The sequence below is a fragment of the Centroberyx affinis genome, unplaced genomic scaffold, assembly GCF_046629955.1.
Source record: "Centroberyx affinis isolate AG114_WGS23_722 - 3 ecotype Tasmania unplaced genomic scaffold, CSIRO-AGI_Caff_v1 ptg002048l_1, whole genome shotgun sequence".
NCBI classification, from domain to species: domain Eukaryota; kingdom Metazoa; phylum Chordata; class Actinopteri; order Beryciformes; family Berycidae; genus Centroberyx; species Centroberyx affinis.
In genome coordinates, this window is record NW_027280383.1 from 165,964 (window position 1) to 185,432 (window position 19,469).

The following is a 19,469-nucleotide window of genomic DNA, read 5'->3' on the forward strand; positions in this document are numbered from 1 at the left end:
GGACAGCACTAATGGAATTACAGCATTGGAATTTAAGCATCCGCCCATCCCCGCACCCCATCCATCTCTATCTCCACCCCAGTCTTCCCAGCTGTCCCCAGGGGGTGATGCGGGAGGATAGCAGGGGCCCTGGAGCAGGCTTCCAGCCCGGCTTTAACGGCTCCCTCTGGAGCCCCGGTCACTCTGCACCTGGGCAGCTGCAGATGGTGAGTTAGCCCCTCTCTGGTTTCAACCTCCTGGTTCGTAAAGACCCGCTGGCCCTGGGATTCCACCGCAGCCAGCAGCGAGCTCAGCCTGGACCCTCTCCATCCCCCCCCCCCTCTGCAGCCCCGGATCCAACATGATACGATGGAGCTAATATGAGAGCAACAAATCACTGTTGTCATGCGAAAGCCTTCCAATTTTGGTGATTTTCATGTTTTATCATCAAATGAAGGATTACACGCTCCTCTATGGGTTGAGAAAATTCTACACTCTATTGGGCTGATGAAACCCTTTCAAAACCCCATTGGATAAACTCAAAAATGCATGGTGGTCAAGATGAAAACTGCTATTCTTAGTTCCTGGAAAGTTGACAACTGGGAGATATAAGGGTTTTACCTGACAGCATTGCAATACACATACAATTCAATAATGGTTCTCACAAGCCTCCATTTAAAACACTAAAGCACAAAAAATTCTCTGAGTATAGACTTAATATATGAAGAATATTCCTCATAATTCATTATGCATAGTCAATACATTTCCCAGCCCCCATTAAAGGCACAATACGTTTCCTATTAAGGTAATAGTCTTCTCCTACGATAGAAATATGGATATCTCCGTTTGGTGTGGAGCCTGGAAATTGGCTACAGTGGGCTTGCATAGTGCAAACATCCAAGCCACCGACATAATCAAACAGTCTGCCAATGCGATGAATTACTTTGTAATAGCTGAGCACACTGGGTGCCAAGTCTCCGCAATAATACTTCTGCAGAGGAGGAGACCTTCTGCTCACATTGTGAATAGGCTTGAGATTGGTGGGGACTGTTCATTCAAGAATCCCCCTCATGAGCAAATAATTAGAGGATAGAGAGGGAGACTAATTAAGAAGCCCAACTGTTTGTGTGTGTGTGTGTGTGTGTGTGTGTTTTAGTGCAGGCGCATGTGTGTTTGAGATACCTCTGAATCCTGTAGGCCCAGGCAGGAACAATGTCCATGGGGATAAGAGACTGATTAACTCCCAGACATAACAAACTCTGCTGGGATAAAGAGGTGCTGTGGATTGTACTCCATCAGACTGCGGGGAGAGAGATAACGTCCCAGTCATGTAAAATGAGTCTAGGCTCTGCCAGGGTGAGCCGAACAACAGTGTTACTATCTGGCTTCTGGAAACAGCAGATTGGTAATAGGCTGAATTATATCTGAAATGCTCATTTTGCTTGTTTACAAGCTCAGTCCCCTGCTGGCCCCTGCCACAGTCTATTTCCTCCATCTAATAAAGCTTAAGAGATAAATTACGCAATTTCTTCTTCAGTGGCCCCATAAAAATTAACCAAATGAAGGGTTCTTATTCTGTCTTCAAAAACAAGCAAAGGTCGTAAAATGACTTATAACTTTAATAGTAACCCATAATTTGCTTTACGTTCATGCCACCAACCATTATGTAAGAGTAGGTGTCAATTTTATTAAATGGTGGGAATCTCATTTTGGAATCAGACTCCTCACATTTACAAAATTAAATGAGGCATCCTTCAAAACACACTTTCACACGCAGTAAAGCCTGTGAATGGTGCATTAGCGCTACACACACACACTCAGCGACAGGATACAGCTGTGTGTATTCACACATCATTAGGAGGTTGTCGGCACAACTCTGGTGTGCTAATCCACCACACTAATGTATGTCTGTTAAATGTGACGCTTCAGCTGAATGGGTCTTTATGAAGTCAATTTCAATTAGGCTCCAAGGCTCTTCGGACTTGAACACCCAATTCAGACATGCTAATAGGATTAATTACATGTACTTCATTCTAAAGTATTAAAAAAAAGGAGAGACTCAGAGGAATGGAAAGATTTTGCTTTTTAAGTTACTCTATCTTCGACTGAACTGTAGCAGTCGTGCTGCATTATGGCTCAGCATCACAGATGAGAATATTGAACCTTTGAATCAATATGGCGTCGGAGCCATTTTACTTGAGTGGAGAAGGCTTCGGCGAATCACGTCGCATCAAAACACCACTCAATAACTGACACAAACACAGTTTCACTTGCTCTTAGCAGCTGGGGTCAGAAACGCCTCACCTCACATGCAGTACTGTAGTGTGCTGTACATACACATGTACCTCCACAAACACACACACAGTGAAGGCTTAATGCACAAATATAGTGAGGACACTTATTAGAACACAGTGTTATATAAATGCTATCAAAGCTCCTACTTACAAAATCTTCACTTTACAGCAGCCAGCTTCAATTGGTCTATCTTTTAAAACAACTTGTGAAAACACATTTGATTCCTGCTTGTGTTTCCTTGATTAGTCATACACAGCTGTTCGACTCTGTAAAGCACTTAGTTGTAATTGCTGTGGTGGATATCCAGGCTTAAAAGTCTTTTCCAGACTTGGCTGAGGCCCTATAAAGTGCCCTGGATTTGGGAATGTCTGATAGAAAGACAGTGGGAACCGCCCTGCGGGGCAGATGCACTCGGGGGGTTACTACATGCGGCGTGTGACCTATCAGAAACCAAGCGCTCCTCTCATGGAGTGTCTTAAATGTTAGCATCCAGTCTTAAAGGGGTCTGAGCACAGCTGGAGGCCTGGCTGGGAGGGGATCCAATGTAAGATAGCCTGGATCAATACACAGCGGATATCAAACTCAGTAGGGCCTCTGCAAACAGTCTGATAGGCTTCAATAGGCCTGTATACACATGTTCTTCTATTAATAAGACTCTCTCTCCAAGGAAGATAAGCACACATGTGCTCACACTCATATGACTTGTACTATAGCACAAATCTTCACCAATATCACTTATCTAATCCAGTTTCATCTATGCATCATCCTGTACTGTAGCTTTGGTGCATGCATTAGTATGAGAACTGATCCATACACAATTGCCCAGAAGTGTTTCGCTGCTCATGTGTTATTTAGCACAAGTTAGCACGTACAGCTGCGTTATATAAGCAGCCATTCTCTGCAGAACACCGTTTCCAACAGCCAGTCCTCTCTCCTGCAGCTCCTGTATTTAAGTGTGTGGCGAACAGCCAGCAAACTTGATTATCTGCCTTGTGTGAGGCTGACAGAGAACTAGGGCCATAGCTCTGAAATGATTTATCACTGGAACGGCGATGTTCTGATCAAAGCGGTAATGGTGTGTGTGTGTGTGTGGGTGTGTGTGGAATAGACTTCCCTACAGCTGCTGAGGTGTCCGGTCTACACTCCTTGCCTTTGAAGTGTAGCCCCAAATTTTAAGGGTCAGCCTCAATAAATATCAGCTGGTATCAGAGAACTGACTTCAGGCAATGGGCTCAGCTGACTGCAAAGCACACAGCACCCAAAACTACCTGTTAACTGGGAGAGAAGAGACCAAAAAGAACATGGCTGCTAGAGTATGTAGAGTATATTCTCAGTAAACTTCAACAGCCATGCCAAGGCCCTGGCACAGAGTGGAGAGTGGCTGGCTCAGCTGGGTCAGCCATGACAAATATGAGCTCATATCAGACCAGTGTTCAGGCTATATTACAAAGCAAAGCACTTAGCCATATCTGACAACTGAGAGAGAAGAGGACAAAAATCCATTGGTGAAATGATAGCTAGCTGGATGAAGCACTAACTCACAAGACTCGATGGTGTGCGTCCTTGTCTCAATTGCATATAAAAAAAGCATGCATTTGTAGAATCAGCCATTGGTGATGTGCTGCACCACAGCTGCACTATCACCACCCCCTATTATTTGGAAAACCCTGCAGTACAAATGCATTAAAAATGCAAAGTGTGGGGACCAATACAACAGCTCCCACTTTAGGAAAACAACCGATAAACTCTGGATGCACTGGGCTCTATGAATAATCTTCAAGTGCCATGCCAAGGCTGTCCTCTGGTTCAACCCTACCAAGAGGTGGCTGTCCTCCAACTCAACCCTATCAACAGGCTTAATGTGGGGTCTTGGCCCAGTACATCTGGAGAGAAGTGTTCCTGTCTGGGACAGTGGGAGCCAAGACTCTAATGGAGAATGGCTCCACCAGGGAAAGCAAGACAGGTGCAAGGCCACTGGTGGCTCCATCCTGCCCATATATAAGAGACAGAGAGAGGGGGAGGGTCATCTTTACCAGGAAACCTTGAATCTGGTGAGTAGGACTGGACAGGATATGGAGAGATAGATACGTTGAAAAGGGGAAATGGTAAATGGGATAGACCTTGAGTTGGTCTTCTGTCTGTGCTGTAAACATCAATAACTGGTAACGATTTTCAGAGATGTTTTGCTTGATGTCAGTGTCATTTTCTCATTTCCAAGCATGGCGGTAGTTTGTCGAAGTTGTAGAAAAAAAAAAAAAAGTGGAATAAGTGTTTTTATCTCCAGTGTCTTGTCTGACTTTTTGCTCTTTGGAACTTGTAGATTGAGAGCAGAATTGTCCGCTTTGATCTCTTGAATTGATGTGTCTTTATAACCGGCGGCCAACGCGAGGGGAGAGAAACGCACATATTCATCTTGATAAGAGAGTTCTTGAAGTGCAAATGATAGTGCGAGATTGGGGGGGAGGAGTATGATGGGAATGATGAAACCCATGGAAACGCAGCAGCAGTTTACGCTTTATGGTAGCTTCTATGGCTGTTTTCACCCTCCGCCACATCCTGCGTGACCAGAATGTAAAAGCCTAGTTACACAGCTAACAAAGTATATATACTAATGCTCAGCCATAGACCCATACCACCATTTCTCTCTCTCTCTCCCTCTCTCTCCCACACACACACACACACACACACACACAAGTACCATGGTGACTTCTGAAATTATGTGTCCTCTGAGATCAGCGTTGGCAGCATCGTAACCACATATCTCATTATGAGGAGGACCCAAAATATCCATGAGCTACCCCGCCATGAGTAACCCGGCTATGACCAGGCTATGACTAATCACTTGACTGGGTAATTGAAGTTCTATTGATTTGCAGTGGCTCAACATTCGGGGCCTCAGATGACTGGATTTGCTAACCAAATCGATTGCCTTTGAGCGTGCCAAGAAGCTGTTGCTGAAAGAGCAGTGGCCGCTTTGCTGGATATTCAACCGGTGGAAACAGAAGCGGGGAAGTAGATACTCCTCCACACACACTCCAAAAGTGTTTAACCCTCTCTGCTTGCTTCCTTCCTACTCCCCAGCCCGGGGCAGACGTGAACAACATGGCGGATGACTTTGGATCGCAGGTGAAGAAGGTGGCTGTGGCCATGGGCGCCTCCCTCACAGACCGGGACATCCACCGCATGCCACGGGAGATGAGAACGCAGGGTGTGTGTGTGTTTGAGATGGGAGTTATGCATTGAAAGCGATGAGTACGACGAGATAACGCATGAAGAGGTACATGTGTGAGTCATGTGGATGATGTCGCTCGCTGAGGTCATCTTTTGTCCACTCTCTGTCGCACTGCAGGCAACTTCAACTACAGCAAGTTCCTGGAGTACATGAGGCAGTTCAAGACTTCCGAACAGCGGGAGGAAGCCATCAAGAAGGCCTTCCATATGCTGGACAAAGACGGCAGCGGCTACATAGAGTGGAACGAGATCAAGTATGGGTCCGATACAGAATGACACGCATACTGGCCTAACAATTCAGTCGAATAGATTTGAGTCTCTTCCACTCAAGCTCAAAAGGATTTCCTGTCTCCTAGGTATATTCTGTCCACTGTGCCGAATTCAACCCATTCAATGCCTCTTTCTGACGAGGAGGCAGAGGCCATGATCCAGGCAGTAGACGCAGACGGAGACGGACGAATTGATTACAGTGGTGAGGGCCTGTTCATGTTTTTCTGCTGCATTGACTTGCCCTGTATTCTAAGCTGCACTGTCCCATCATCACCACTAAGGGTCAGCAGTTAGTAACTCTACATGTGTCAGGGAGCCCTAGAGGCAACTGGGTCACTCTTCAGGCCTTATAAAGTTGAATCAGCAAGTAACTTATTGTATCACAAGGATGTTTATAATGGGAATGCAAACACTTCAGTGGATTCAGCTGATCTTTCTCATGGTAAACCACTGATAAAGCAGTGTTTAAAGGCCAGGATAGTAGATGAGCTCAGCATAATGCAATGGCACTATCATCATATTGTAAACACACAGTTATATTGGAGTTGTTCAAATAGCAATACATGTTGTCATGGAAGCTCAGTTATTATCACAGAGGTCCAACCACCAATATTTAACTTGGGCAAACAACTGGGTGGCAAATATATCCCAAGTGGACACTGACTGTTTAAAAATGCAACCAATAAAAATAGTGTCTTAGGTTGTATATAAGATACCTATTAATATGTCTTGTTACAAGGTATTTTCCTAAAAATCAATAGATGAAATGAGAATATTTTACTCTCTTTGGAACACTTTTGACCAACGTTTTTTGAGGGCCAAATTTGGCCAGCAGGCCCTACTTTGGGCAGCCCAATCCTTTAGCCTAACATTATGTTGAGCACACACCTTCAGTGTCAGACACTGGAAAATTCGACCATGCTTGACCTTCTTGTTATGCGTTGACAACTCCCTGTTTTATTTGACTATGATCTTGATATACAAAATGAGAGCCATATGTGAACTGGTAATCTATTCTCACACTCACACACATTCACCCACATCTACTTAAATTCCTGAAAAACAGCTTGGCTTGCAGACTTGTGGTCGCATACTACTAACTGTAGTATGTAACTGTAATGTCCTGCTGCCAGACATTTTGGCTGTCGCCCCAGCACTGAAATGCATGACTCATGACCGTGGTAACTCCCTTATGCAGCTCCCACCCTCGCTCCCATTCACATCTGTCGCTAAAGCTTCCCCTCCCTGCCTTGCAGAGTTCTCAAACATGGTGAAGCTGGAGAAGAAACCAAGAAAGTAAAGAGGTCGCATGGTCCATCTGTACAAGAGAGTGTGTGTGTGAGAGAGAGAGTTTGAGGGAGAGAGAGAGAGAGAGAGGAAGAGAGAGAGAGGCCCTGCATGCCAGTTGTACCCTCCCTGAAGAATGCTCTTCCTCCTGTGGATTGAAAAGCATCCAGGTATCGGGTTAGTGTGAGGACTATTGTTGCTCCCAGTAGTTTTGGCTGTAGTTCACAAATACATTTTACCCCCCCCCAAAAAAACTTTTGGGGGGATCAAAAGTTGGGTGTTGGGGTTATTTTATTGGCTGAATGCCCCGTGTTTGTCTGTAAATTGTGTGTTCCTCAGTCATTTTTGGAAGCTGCATAAAGCTATAGCGTGATTATGTTCCTCTCATGCCCAGCCTTTTCTTATCCATGCACTTTTGTTTGTCTGCTAGAATTACAGGGTAGGTGTTTGTACACACCCGTCATCTGACTATATAGGGGAGACCAGGGATGGTTTTAACATGGGGTTAGTTGTAAAAGCATTTCCATCAACCAGTGATAAGCGGGAGTCGTATAATCACTACTGTACACACCCACTTCCTTCCTGATGTTACATGTGCAGTTTACAGTAAGAAAGTGATTTTTTGAAGCAAGTTTATATTTTGATTAGCACTGATAGTGTTGAAGTTAACATGATAGGACTTGTATTAGATTAAACAGTAGTCAAGTAACATGTGATGCATTCCATCCATGCTAATCTCAAACCACAACAGCTACAAATATAATGGCCGACAGGGGTGGTGACAGTTGTAACACTGTTGAAAAAAGTGTTACTGTGACTCATTTATTAAACAGTTATGTGATGGAACACCACATTTCAGTTCATTTTGTTAAAAGACAACCCATACATCCATGCGCAGTTAAGAGATGTTAAAATGGTTTAGTTCAAAAGGATCAACATAGTAAAAGACACACACACACACACACACACACACACACATACACAGTGACTGACAGTCATGTTGTTTTTAATGTCATACATTCTTCATTAGAGCTGTTATAATGCATAGTGCATAGTATAAGCTAAATTTTTGCTTCTTTCCTCTTGTTGTTACAACTTACCCCAGCTAGTGTTATAACTTACCCCGGTATCGGGGTAGGTTATAACAATGGAACTCCTTGTATTTGACATCAATTCATGAAGTCTGTGATAGTACAATAGAGGTTAAAGTGTTTGCTATTTGTAGCAGACAGATGTGGGCACTTTGTGTCAAAATTTGAAAAATCTAACATTAAAACTCAAACAAAAGGGACTGAGACAAAATGTGTTACAATCATCCCCAGTCTCCCCTATATATCCTCACCAAGGCACCATGCCAGTCCAGAATACAAGAGCGTACACAAACATAAATTGGACACACACTGAGAATGACTGCTGTGCTTGACACTGCTAACCCTTTTCAGTGTCTGTGCTATTCTTCTCCACTGGACTCAGAAGAAGGAAAGGTCAGAGACAAACCAAGAATAAATCCCAAAACCACAGAGATAAAATCACAGTTTTCCTTTTATACAGATTTTAAAGGTCAAAATCAAAATTGCACTACAAACCCACCCATCCACTCCTCATTGCAAAAATATGATCCAATGTTTCAGTTAACTGGAACATTCAGTTTTGAACACGAAATAAACATATATTCCCTGATCTGCACAGTGTCTTTGGTTACTTGTCTGTTCCCCTACACCACAAATCTACAGTACACTGACATTATTGTTGCGCTACTCCATGTCATACATACAGTACTGTATGTCCATGGAGATGAGTTCAAATGAGTGACAATGTGAAGGAAATCAACAGTGAGAACAATGAATCTCGATGAACTTGACCCTTTACCGTCACAGCTCAGAGATGAGTTCAGGTGCACAAGCAGAGTCTGTAAAGAGCGTCCTTGGCGACCGTCACAGAATCCAAACAGAGAGAAAAAAAGGCCACTGGCAACGTGTCCTCTTTTGTGTTGTTGCGGAAACTCCACCACTTCAAATATTTTCCTCCGTTACCTCGGCCACGACGCATTTTCCAGAATAGTGATTCACATTAAAGGCACTGAGAGTTCTAATGGAGTCCATACAGTATTCTTCTTATCATACTATGGCACTGTGTGGGAAAAAAAGTACACTTTTGTGCTTTAAAAAAAAATAGCTGGGATGTAAGAACAAAGAAAAAAAAACGACAATAAGTTAAGTTCCTAAAACTAAATGCACTTTCAATTTTAAATACTTTTCCCACTGAGCTTTCGTCACACTCAGTTTGTTCACCTTCCACTTTAAACACACACACACACACACACACAGACATTCACACACACACACTCAGAGAGGGAGAGAGAACAGAATCTGAGTAAATATCAGAATAGAACATGACTACTGCCAGCAGTGCTCTGACCAGCTATTTAGGGCAGGGAGACAGGATATTTTAAGTAAGTAGCCAACTGAATTGCAGTCTTGTCCCTTGTCAACATACTGTACCACACAGCACACACAACTCAGCTTTTCACACACCCAAACTCTGATTGTATGATATGCCTTAAGTAAGAGTAAAATGTGTCAAATAAAACCCTAAAACAAATTAGCTAAATCCTGAACAATCATAGCAGCTGTCAAGAAGAAGAAAAAAAAATCCTAGTTCAGGAATCATAAAAGAAAAAAAAACGCTTTCTCTCTGCTCAGCAACAGGAAGCCAAGAGAGTCATTGTGAGAGAAAGCGGGGTTGTCTGGTTTTTCCGTCTTCCTGTCATGTGCTCCGGTCCACCGCTGGTTAACGCGCACGCAGGCGGGGGATGGCGTCACTTCCCGGGCCCCCGACTCTTGACTCACTGGCGCATGTAGAGGCGCACGAGGCCCGCCCGGTGCAGCTGCTGCCACAGCCTCATCTCCATGCGCAGGTCGTGGTTGGCGAAGAAGCCCACCTGGCGGTAGCTCTTGTCGTAGTAGTGGTCAGAGTAGCTGCTGTAGTCCGGGGTCATGAAGCCGTACGCGCTCACCTTTATCAACACAGAAACAAACAGTGAATGACCTCATTTATGCTCTTTTTTTGGTTTTGTTTTTTTACTTGAATTTCAGCCTCAGAGGGGAGAACGCTGCTCATTTGTGTCCGCATAACAGACCGGTTGGAAAACAAGCTTTCACACCGATCAAATTCAATTCAATGCTTTGGAATCTAGGTGGGTGGATATTTAACAATATGAGGACAATGTGAGAAGGTTGGCATTGCAACACACCACTGTTTCCAAGGTAAACTTTGTTTTGTGAGTGACTCCCTATCACAAGCCGATCAGGGTTACACAACGGTATCCGAGGTGTGTGTTTTGCAGCAGTAGTCGGAGTAAATCCGTTCTCACACTGTCAGGCAAGTGCAGTCCTGCCACAGAGTGGATATAGACCCGTCTACGATGATGATAGATCCTACCTGGTCGCAGGTGTGCAGAGCGGCCAGCAGCATCGCAGCGCCCGTTGACGGACGGTATATGTTCTTATATTTGGTTGTCATGGTATGGGACCGGAGGAATCTGAAACATCACAAAATGAAAAACAATCTGTATGGTCAGTTTCTGAGACAGCGATGCGGAGGAGCATGAGGGAGAATCCCCCGAGAGGTTTCTTGGCATTCTTCGCATATTCCTGAATCTTTTAGTAGCTGCTCATCATTAATACATAAATCCTCTTTGTGTGGGAACTCCCCAGAGCACACTCCTCTTTCAACCTCAATCTCATTCACACTATTTGTAATCAGAGCCATGCTTTCATTGTGATCAGACACGCCCGTCCCGCTGGTAAAACTCCCACCTGTTTCTGAGGTAACGGATGAAATCGGGATGATACATCTTCAACTTTTCTGCTGACACATTTTCTCCAAAGTAGTCGGGCGGGCTGAAGAAATATGGAAATATGAGAGTATTACGTAATCACACAATCCATTTACAGTCAATTATCCAACACCACACAGACACACACACACAGACACACACACACACAGACACACACACACACACAGGTACAGACACATACACACCAAAAACAGTTACAACATTTCATCATTGCCCGTGCGTCATCAGAGCTGACGATGCACTTCATGAGTGTTACTCACGACTTGGTGCGCTCAGGCCCTCTCTCTACTGGAGTGTGTGTGGCCGCAGCCTTCATCAACAAGTAGTCACGGTCATGATCTGGCAAGAAGACATACCGTGTCTCCTGGAGAGGGAGAGAGGGAGAGAGAGAGAGAGGGAGGGAGGGAGAGAGAGAGAGAGAGAGAGAGAGAGAGAGAGAGAGAGAGAGAGAGAGAGAGAGAGAGAGAGATCCAAACATGTTTATTTTTTCTTTCTGTTCTTCTCTTTCCCATGACCAATGCCCAGTGGTGGTAAAAGTAGTCAAATCCTCTACTTAAGTAAAAGTAACAACATCATAATAGAAAAATATTTTTTTTATTTTAACTCCATTAAAAGTAAAAGTCCTGCATTCAAAATTTTACTTAAGTATAGAAGTATTAGCAGTAAAATGTACTTAAGAATGAAAAGTAAAAGTCCTCATTCTTTCAGAGAGTTAAATTATTGAAGCGCTAACCTGTCAGAAGTATTTTAATGTTGCAGGTGTAACTGCTCCATATACTGTTGGGGAGTTTAAACTCTAACAATGCAACGTATTTTATGAGCTTATATGATAAGCTCATAAAATTTTTGCATGTAAAACCTTATTATGCAAAGTAACTAGTAACTCCAGCCGTCAGATAAATGTAGTGGAGGAAAAGTCCAAAGTCTCACAAAATGGAAATACTGAGGAAATAATAATAACTAATAACTATAATAATAACTAATAAGTAAAGTGCCAGTATCTCAAAACTGTACTTAAGTGCAGTACTTGAGTAAATGTACTTTCCTCTTGTGCCAATGCCCTAATTCTATCTCCCCTATTCTATCTCTATGTGCTGTGACCCGGGCCTGCTTCTACCAGGACAGTATTTTAGGGGGTGCAGACCCCTTAATTTTACATTGTACCCCCACAGTTTCTCACCCCTGTGAGATGCACTCTAATAATATGGTGAGGAAAAAGTTTCCTGTTTGGTCCTGACCTCAGACACAGGCGGCCCTCGATACCCGAGGTCGGCGTAGCTCCTCATGGAGTTCCTCATTGTGTTGGTGGAGAACGTGTAGTGGGTGGTCCGTGACCCCACGTCCTGCTCAAAGCCCTTAATGACTGCCCCGTTGGTCCTGCAGATCAGTGGTGTTCACACACACACACACACACACACACACACACAGATGAAAGATGCCCATGCGCATGCATACAGGCAAATAAACAGACCGACACATACAAGCACACAGACACGCACAAGAACACTGTTAATTACCACTTAACCCATCGGTCACCATGGCAACCACACACACAGGGACCAGTCTATGCACTGAAGGAGCACTTGAATGAGACATCCTGAATGACACACAATGACTGTGCGCTTGCTGGCATTAGCACCTCTGATCTGCAGCTTTTCACCAGAGCCCACGCTGACTATTCACTACAGGCTACAACAACACACCTATTCTCATTTCACAGTGCTTTGACGACCGGGTGGGAAAACCAGTGAGGGAGCAATTTGAGTTCACAGGGGTGGTTTTAAAAGAAAAATCCACCATCAGATATTCTTACACTGTTATGTTCAGTGGATTCCAGGAGTTATTTTGTGATGAAGTGTTGTAATTTTTTTTTTTTTTTTTTTGGTGTATCCACTTTCTCTCAACCTGCCTCCACTTCTGCTTCAGTTAGTGTTTTCTACATTTCCCAGGATGCCTTTCGAGGGTGGATTCTTCCTTTAACACGGGGTCCACTTTACACTCGAACACTCAACGAGGCCACAGTCAGCGTGTACCTGAAGACGTAGTCGTGACTGTCGATCTCCGTTCCTTTCTTGGAGTCCTTCAGTATCCCACCATTCCCCACCACAGCACAGCGGATACACTGCGATTTGTTCCGGCGGTGGCTCCAGTCGTCAAACATCTGCCAGTTAGCAGAAGAATTGAGGACAGAGAGCGTTGCCACCAGCGCTGTCGACACAAACATAGAATACATTTGTGGATGGAATTTAACACAGAATCCTTGAATCGTGCAAGAAAAGATCTAGTGGCTGAATGCAGCCAAGATGGAATTTTTGTGCTTCTGCAGTTGTATACGCCTACAGACTCGGTTGTTGGGATTGGTCTGAAAAAAAAGACCCTGAGGCTACATGTGTGGGCAAACAGACAGGAAGCTATCATTCTCTTAACGTGACAAGCATCTTAACTACATGGAGGCCCACATGCCCTTGATTATATAATGAGAAACACTTTCAGTCTGCCATCTGGATATACTTGAATTTTAGATATGAAAAAAACACCATCAGTGTGACATGACAAAAGATGGCAAAACATGGCGTGTGACGTGAAAATTCTGTGTTCGTTTTCTCAGTACTCTCAATAAAATATATTGTGATAATGGTTTGAGGTCGACTAAGCGGTTGAGGACTTACTCTCGTAGTCGACCCCCCCCCAGCCGTGTGTCCCTGGGTACTGGCTCAGGCGCTGGTACTGCTCAGGAGTGGCATGCTTGGCCCACTGCAGGACTGGAATGCTCTTCAGAAAACGCCCACCAAAATCAGTTGATGGAACTCTCTTCCTCACACTGTCCGGACAGTCCTGCAGGGAGCAGATACCAGAGTTGCTGTTATCTCTCACACACACTCACACACACATACAGCTTCCCCTCTAACCAATGACAGGGTCTTAATCCCAACATACAGTCATGTCTACATGATCATTAGCCCACACTACAGACCAGCATCATTAGTTCCATTTGGCGGGTTGCGCAACCGCAATATTAACCCACAGACTCTCGCTGGAGGCAATTATCTAGTAATTACACAGCTACGGAAGAGCAACTCTAATGACAGAAGGGATGCTGGAGGTTTGGTCCTGCGAGAGGAATATTCATTATGAAACTTACATGGCGATACATTACTGACACACATGAATAAAACACAAACTACATATATGAAGGAACACAAGGAAACATGAAAGAATGCACACATACATACACATAAACACAGAGTTTAAGGTCAACAGAAACAAAGAGCCTGATCTGATTAAACTGAACCCATTAGCAACTTTCTTTCACTAATTGTATTATCCACTGGTTCTCTATAGAGTCAATTACCCTACGTATCCCAGTCTATGAGGTATGCAATCCTTAGTCGCTCAAAGCCTGAACCGCAGTTAAACTGACATGGAAGTCTTTACAATATCATACTTAATACTTAATATGTCATTGAAAGACGTGGAAAATATGAACTGTGAGTCACTTAATCATAGTGAATTATTTTAATTATAGTCTTAATCAGTCAATCAAAATGAAAATGAAACCACCCTGTTGCCACAGAGCCCTGTGATTGCTCACATGAGACGTTCTTAAAAGAACAGGTCATCCAAAAATCCACAGGGAGGTTGCCAGCACAAGTCCATAGCAGCCTTCTCCAAAACAACTGAAGTCAGTGGGGACCAGTTCTTCAGAGTTCCAAAAAGACCTACAGTATATTTACTGCTGGCAACCTCCCTGCTGGCAACCTCCCTGTGTGTTATATGGACTAACAAATTTCACCTGTGTTTCATTTGGCATGAGGGAGAGTAGATGATGACAGAATTTTCATTTTTGGGTGAACTATTCCTTTAAAAGCAATGTCTCCATTTCATAGTCGTGTGCTTTCTCATCCTCTCCTCTATTCCCCTCGGTGGACCATCTGACAAAACGCAACCGAAAAGATTTGTGCTGATGACACACTCGAGGGGCAGAGGGAGACGGAGAAACGGAACCAGGCCCTGCGAGGCTTGACTTCATTTTTCTGGTAAACATTCATGGGGAAGGCTGGCCCACCCATTTTTTATTTTTTATTTTTTTACTGTGGCATCCGCCCTATAAGCGCACATGCTTGCTTCAAACAAGTCCATCCTGTCAAACCTGTGGAAAAGCAGAGGTGTGTGACAGCTGTCATGAAAACGAAGAGGTTCCGATACTCCGCTGATGATCTCTAAGCAATCTAATGCACCAGATCATCCGAGGCACAACGCAAGGGGGTATAAATTACCTCTCTGATTACCTATTGCATAATCCCTTGTTTAATTACAATATCACTCTTTATCCTCTTGCAACAGCTAACTACCTGTAGGATCATCTTACCCACCACCCACTGCTGCAAAAGGGGGGTGGGGGGGCATTATTTTTAAGCAGAAAACGCAGACAGAGATCAGAGATCTACGCAGAAAGCTGAAGTCACAACAAGCAGATTCTGCAGAGATACCGAGACGGAACTGACTGTTTGCGGTGGGATATCTTCACTGGCGTAGGTATCTCCGATGTAGGGAGGCTGTGTCGTCCCGGGAGCGCGGGTGGGCTGCCGGGGCCGCAGATTAAGGCCTTCGGTGGCGGTTCTGCCGTTATCCATGGCGTCAGACTCGGAACTAGACTCGCTGACATCTCTAGACGGAGGCAGGGTGTTGTTGTTCTTGGCCGGCCGCTCTCCGGCAGGTGCGGGTGGTTGGGCCTTTAAAGTCGGAGCCTGTGTGGCACTTTTCTGCTCATGCGGAGCCGCTCCGGAGAACAGCTGAGGGTCAAAGGTCGAGGCAGGGGGCGCCTGGGTCCAGCGGTCACCGTCACCGCCGAGACGCTCCTCAGAGTCTTGTGACACGCTGGAAGACAAAACATTCACTGATAAGCATGTGCAGGTCACTGGTGGACATGTATCATCTAACCTTCCTTTTCACACGGTTGCGTTGCCCTTGCTTGACTCCAATTCCTGGCTTTTCAAACAAAAAACGTGCATTCTTAATTGTTTTCTCTCCAGTGTGGGAGAGAAATAAGGTTATTTATGCCTCTCCGTTTCACATGGCATAGCTTTGCCAATTTTTTACAGTCCTGCTGATGGTGTAACGTGATTAAAATGAAGAGGAGCTATTTCTGAGAAAAGAGTGAGCTAGAACATAAACATAGGTCGGCATAGTTGACACTTTCTGTCCTTCCACGTACACAGAAACTCTCAGTTCTGCTTTTCTTCTTCCCCTTTAATTATCAATATTGTATCTGAGGTGTGTATGTGAGCGACTGCACACAAGGCTTTTCACTGCTACAAACCATCCAGCACAATGACACAAAAAAAAAAACCCTAACCCTTGTTGTAGAACTAATTAGCCTTCATGTTCTAGATTCACAGGTTGCATAGTGCCATACGGGCTACTCTGTTTATGTCTTTTGGTAGAAAGCCGCATTTTCAGGTAACCATGGCATTCCCTTTACCCTGATTGGACAATTATTATTAGGCTGATGCACCAGATGCTGTTGATGTCAGGCTCAGCAGGAGGTAAACCTCATAAAGCCCAGTAATGAGATGCAAATGTAATACAGCAGTCGTATAAAAGTGGAACTGAAACTTGTTAATGACCAACGGAGATCAAAGGCCACATGGACAACAGAGAAGCAGGGAAGACACAGGCAGCTACGTTTTATGAGATTTATGATTTTATGAGATATTTTGAAAGCTTATGCAAAACGGAAAGGCCACAGACAAAAATCAGCCACGTTCCCGACTCCACACAACGGGCAGAGTTCTCTTCATTTCCCTGTCTAAATGCAAAAACCTTCATCAGGACACATTACGTCTCCTACACAGCATGCACTAGACTCCAGAACGCAGAAGTGAAGAGGATATGCACATACTTATTTGAATAGCCAGGCAATGAGATAAAAGACCGGCTCAGTAGTTCCAGCATTCCTCAAAATGAGAGACCCGTGAGCTGTGAATGCCCCAAACTTATCATTTAGTGTCTGAAATAGACCATTGAGAGACGGCCATCTGTGCCATTCCTTCCTTCCTCTTAATGCACCTTATCTGGACTCGCTGGCTTTTAAACCTGGAGTACTGCCCATGATAACAAAGCTTACATTTCACATATGTGTGTAAGAGACCACCTCCAGTGAAATAACTCTGGGGGCTTTTTTCATTACTGCAGCCAGAGCGCTGTGTGGCTCCTTTGTTGAAACCACAATGATACAACCAGAGGGGGGAATAAGTACTGGTTACTGAAAACCATGGAACTTTTAATACCCTCCATGATCTAAGAGTTTAACCCTGTGCCATTTTACTACGGGTGGCCATTTGGGAGAACACTGAAATTGTATTTATATGTGAATACTGTCTTTTCTGAATACAGCCTTCCATAATACTGGTAAATCTTGATTTAGGCACCATGTAATAACATATAAATACTGCATTTACAAACCACATTTGATGAAAGAAAGATATAAGTGTAGGTTTTGACCCACCCCCCAACCCCCAACCCCCAACCCCCAACCCCCAACTCACCCGCTTGCACCCTGGGTGAAGTGGGCCAGATCCACCATGCGCCAAGGCACGCGGATCTCCAGGCTCACGCACAGGATGTAGATGCACAGCAGGCAGCTGACGGTCAGGAAGCCCAGCACCAGCTTCTTCTGGAGCGCCATGGTCCACGTCACGGAGAGCCCGACCCCGGGCGGCGGGCTGCCTGTGTGCCCCCTGCCTTCCGCGCACCCCGAAGGAACATGAGGAGGCAGAGGATGGAGGCTGAGAGGGGCAGAGAGAGGGGGAGAGGAGAGAGAGAGAGAGATGGAGAGAGAGAGCGGCAGGAGGGGTGGAGGTGGTGAAGGTGGGGGGGGGACTTAATTAGCCCAACAACAGGCTCTGGGCTCCACTCTGGGCTTCTCTCAACACAACTAGGGGAGGGGAGGGAAAGGAAGGAGAGAGGCACAGACAGACAGAGAGAGAGTTAGAAAGTGTGAGGGGGGGGGGCAGGATGGAAGGGGAAACTTTATCTTTCAGCGTCAACACGGCTCCCAATAATCCCTTTTTAATGAAACCTCTGCCCCCCGCGCACCCATGCACAAACTGCACGGTCACCATCCTCCTATCCTTTTACATTCCTCTTTTATTCCGTCGCCTTCTTTGCATATTCACCCTGGCCTTCCTACTGTGCGGCAGCCGTTCATTATGCGGGACACAACGGAGGCAAGGCTGAAACTGGATCAATCTTAGCGATGACTGCGTAAATGAATCGCACTCTGGCTGGGCAGAACTGTGGCCCCGGTAGACAGCGTTCTCTGCTCACTGGACAGGAGAATGCAGAATGGGTGATGACAGCGGCAAAGGCAGGAAACCAGGAAAAGGAAACATCTTCTCATTCCTTCCCCCCACTGTTTTGTGGTCAAATCCCTCAGCCCGAAGATAAGCATACACATTGAGCACCAACCCCTCTCCACTTCTCACCTCTTTGTAAGCAGTGTAATAAACATGGCCCGAGGCAGCGGGGGCACTCCACTGCTGAAATCTGCTTCTCTAACTTCTCTTTACCAGGCAAGTCTCTAGCTGCTTTGTTAAGTCCAGCCAATCCACGGGCCTAATCCCTTAATAACTGGATGAATCTGTAAAATGATAACCAGCACTGATGACAATGTCAATGATACACTTTCCCAAGCTTGTTTAGGTACTCCGGTCTGAGGCTAAACGGGGAATGGAAAGAATGTGTTGCGGTGATCCAGTGATAAACTCAGCTCCCGTGTCTCTGATAACAGACATAACACTGGGAAACTGAGACGGAATCTCTTTTGTTCCAGTAAAAGGTTTTTCAGACAATAAGCACTCGATACAGCTGGCAGAGATTTCAACCTTACTGAATTAAATGTCATGGAAGTAATTACATTTTCTCCAATATGACTCGGTGCCAAAAAAAGTCAGGGCAAAATGAAAGGAGTAACTAAACAGATATTGCATTAACCCCAGTTCAACATATTAAACTGAGACGAGTCATGACTTTTCAATCTCTCTCCCTTTAGAGGACTGTTACTCTCTTTCTCTTTCGTCTCTCTGTCTCCCTCTGCTCCTCTCCTGTCAACAGAAAGCTGTAAAAATAAAAAAAGATAAGATATTTGAAATGTCCTCTCACCAATTTGCGGTCTTCAGTAGTCTGTAGAGGCAGTTTCCCCGGCATGACAGTTATAATGAGAGCATATTCCTCTAAGTTAGGAGCTCTGTGCTCCTCATCTAGTGTGGAGTGGCTACACTGAGAGCCCCGGCACAGTATGGGCGGTACCATTGTGAAATGAGCAACAGCTGCTGGCAATTGGTCAACCCCCTCAACCCCACAGTGTGAGGGGAAGAGGTGGAGAGAGAGAGAGAGAGAGGGAGGGAGGGAGAAAACGAAACAGAGAAAGACCCTCTCTCCAGGTTGCAATAAAGTTAGACATGAGCAGACAGCTCTAAAGAAGATCTTTGCTATGATCACAGTGTGTGGAGACCCTGAATCACAAAACCTAATGACAGACAAGAGA

General features: G+C 44.9%; 2 protein-coding genes across 2 annotated transcripts; one reads left to right on the forward strand and one right to left on the reverse strand.

Moving 5' to 3' along the window:
• Nucleotides 1–5,376: 5,376 nt before the first annotated feature.
• Nucleotides 5,377–7,075, forward strand: LOC139654126 (parvalbumin-like EF-hand-containing protein). The gene is made up of 4 exons (XM_071531165.1): nucleotides 5,377–5,482; nucleotides 5,624–5,759; nucleotides 5,862–5,977; nucleotides 7,032–7,075. Exons 1-4 carry the CDS (start codon nucleotides 5,377–5,379, stop codon nucleotides 7,073–7,075), a joined length of 402 nt encoding a protein of 133 aa, XP_071387266.1.
• Nucleotides 7,076–7,947: 872 nt separating this feature from the next.
• Nucleotides 7,948–19,208, reverse strand: st6galnac (ST6 (alpha-N-acetyl-neuraminyl-2,3-beta-galactosyl-1,3)-N-acetylgalactosaminide alpha-2,6-sialyltransferase). The gene is made up of 10 exons (XM_071531175.1): nucleotides 19,085–19,208; nucleotides 17,470–17,858; nucleotides 15,427–15,799; nucleotides 13,591–13,756; nucleotides 12,955–13,129; nucleotides 12,160–12,298; nucleotides 11,182–11,285; nucleotides 10,881–10,964; nucleotides 10,504–10,603; nucleotides 7,948–10,078 (listed from the first exon to the last, which is right to left on the reverse strand). The coding sequence occupies exons 2-10, from the start codon at nucleotides 17,607–17,609 to the stop codon at nucleotides 9,908–9,910; spliced, it is 1,452 nt and encodes a 483-aa protein (XP_071387276.1). The 5' UTR covers nucleotides 17,610–17,858; nucleotides 19,085–19,208; the 3' UTR covers nucleotides 7,948–9,907.
• Between the last annotated feature and the right edge of the window lie 261 nt (nucleotides 19,209–19,469).

What these genes read in the sequence shown, in the direction of transcription:
- LOC139654126 (XM_071531165.1), top strand. Translation starts at nt 5,377, where the DNA reads ATGGCGGATGACTTTGGATCGCAGGTGAAGAAGGTGGCTGTGGCCATG. An exon ending in ACGGGAGATGAGAACGCAGG is followed by an intron (nt 5,483 to 5,623) that starts GTGTGTGTGTGT and finishes GTCGCACTGCAG; the next exon opens with GCAACTTCAACTACAGCAAG. An exon ending in ATAGAGTGGAACGAGATCAA is followed by an intron (nt 5,760 to 5,861) that starts GTATGGGTCCGA and finishes CCTGTCTCCTAG; the next exon opens with GTATATTCTGTCCACTGTGC.
- st6galnac (XM_071531175.1), bottom strand. Translation starts at nt 17,609, where the DNA reads ATGGCGCTCCAGAAGAAGCTGGTGCTGGGCTTCCTGACCGTCAGCTGC. An exon ending in AGTCACGACTACGTCTTCAG is followed by an intron (nt 12,299 to 12,954) that starts GTACACGCTGAC and finishes ACTGATCTGCAG; the next exon opens with GACCAACGGGGCAGTCATTA. An exon ending in ATCCGTTACCTCAGAAACAG is followed by an intron (nt 10,604 to 10,880) that starts GTGGGAGTTTTA and finishes GTGATGTTTCAG; the next exon opens with ATTCCTCCGGTCCCATACCA.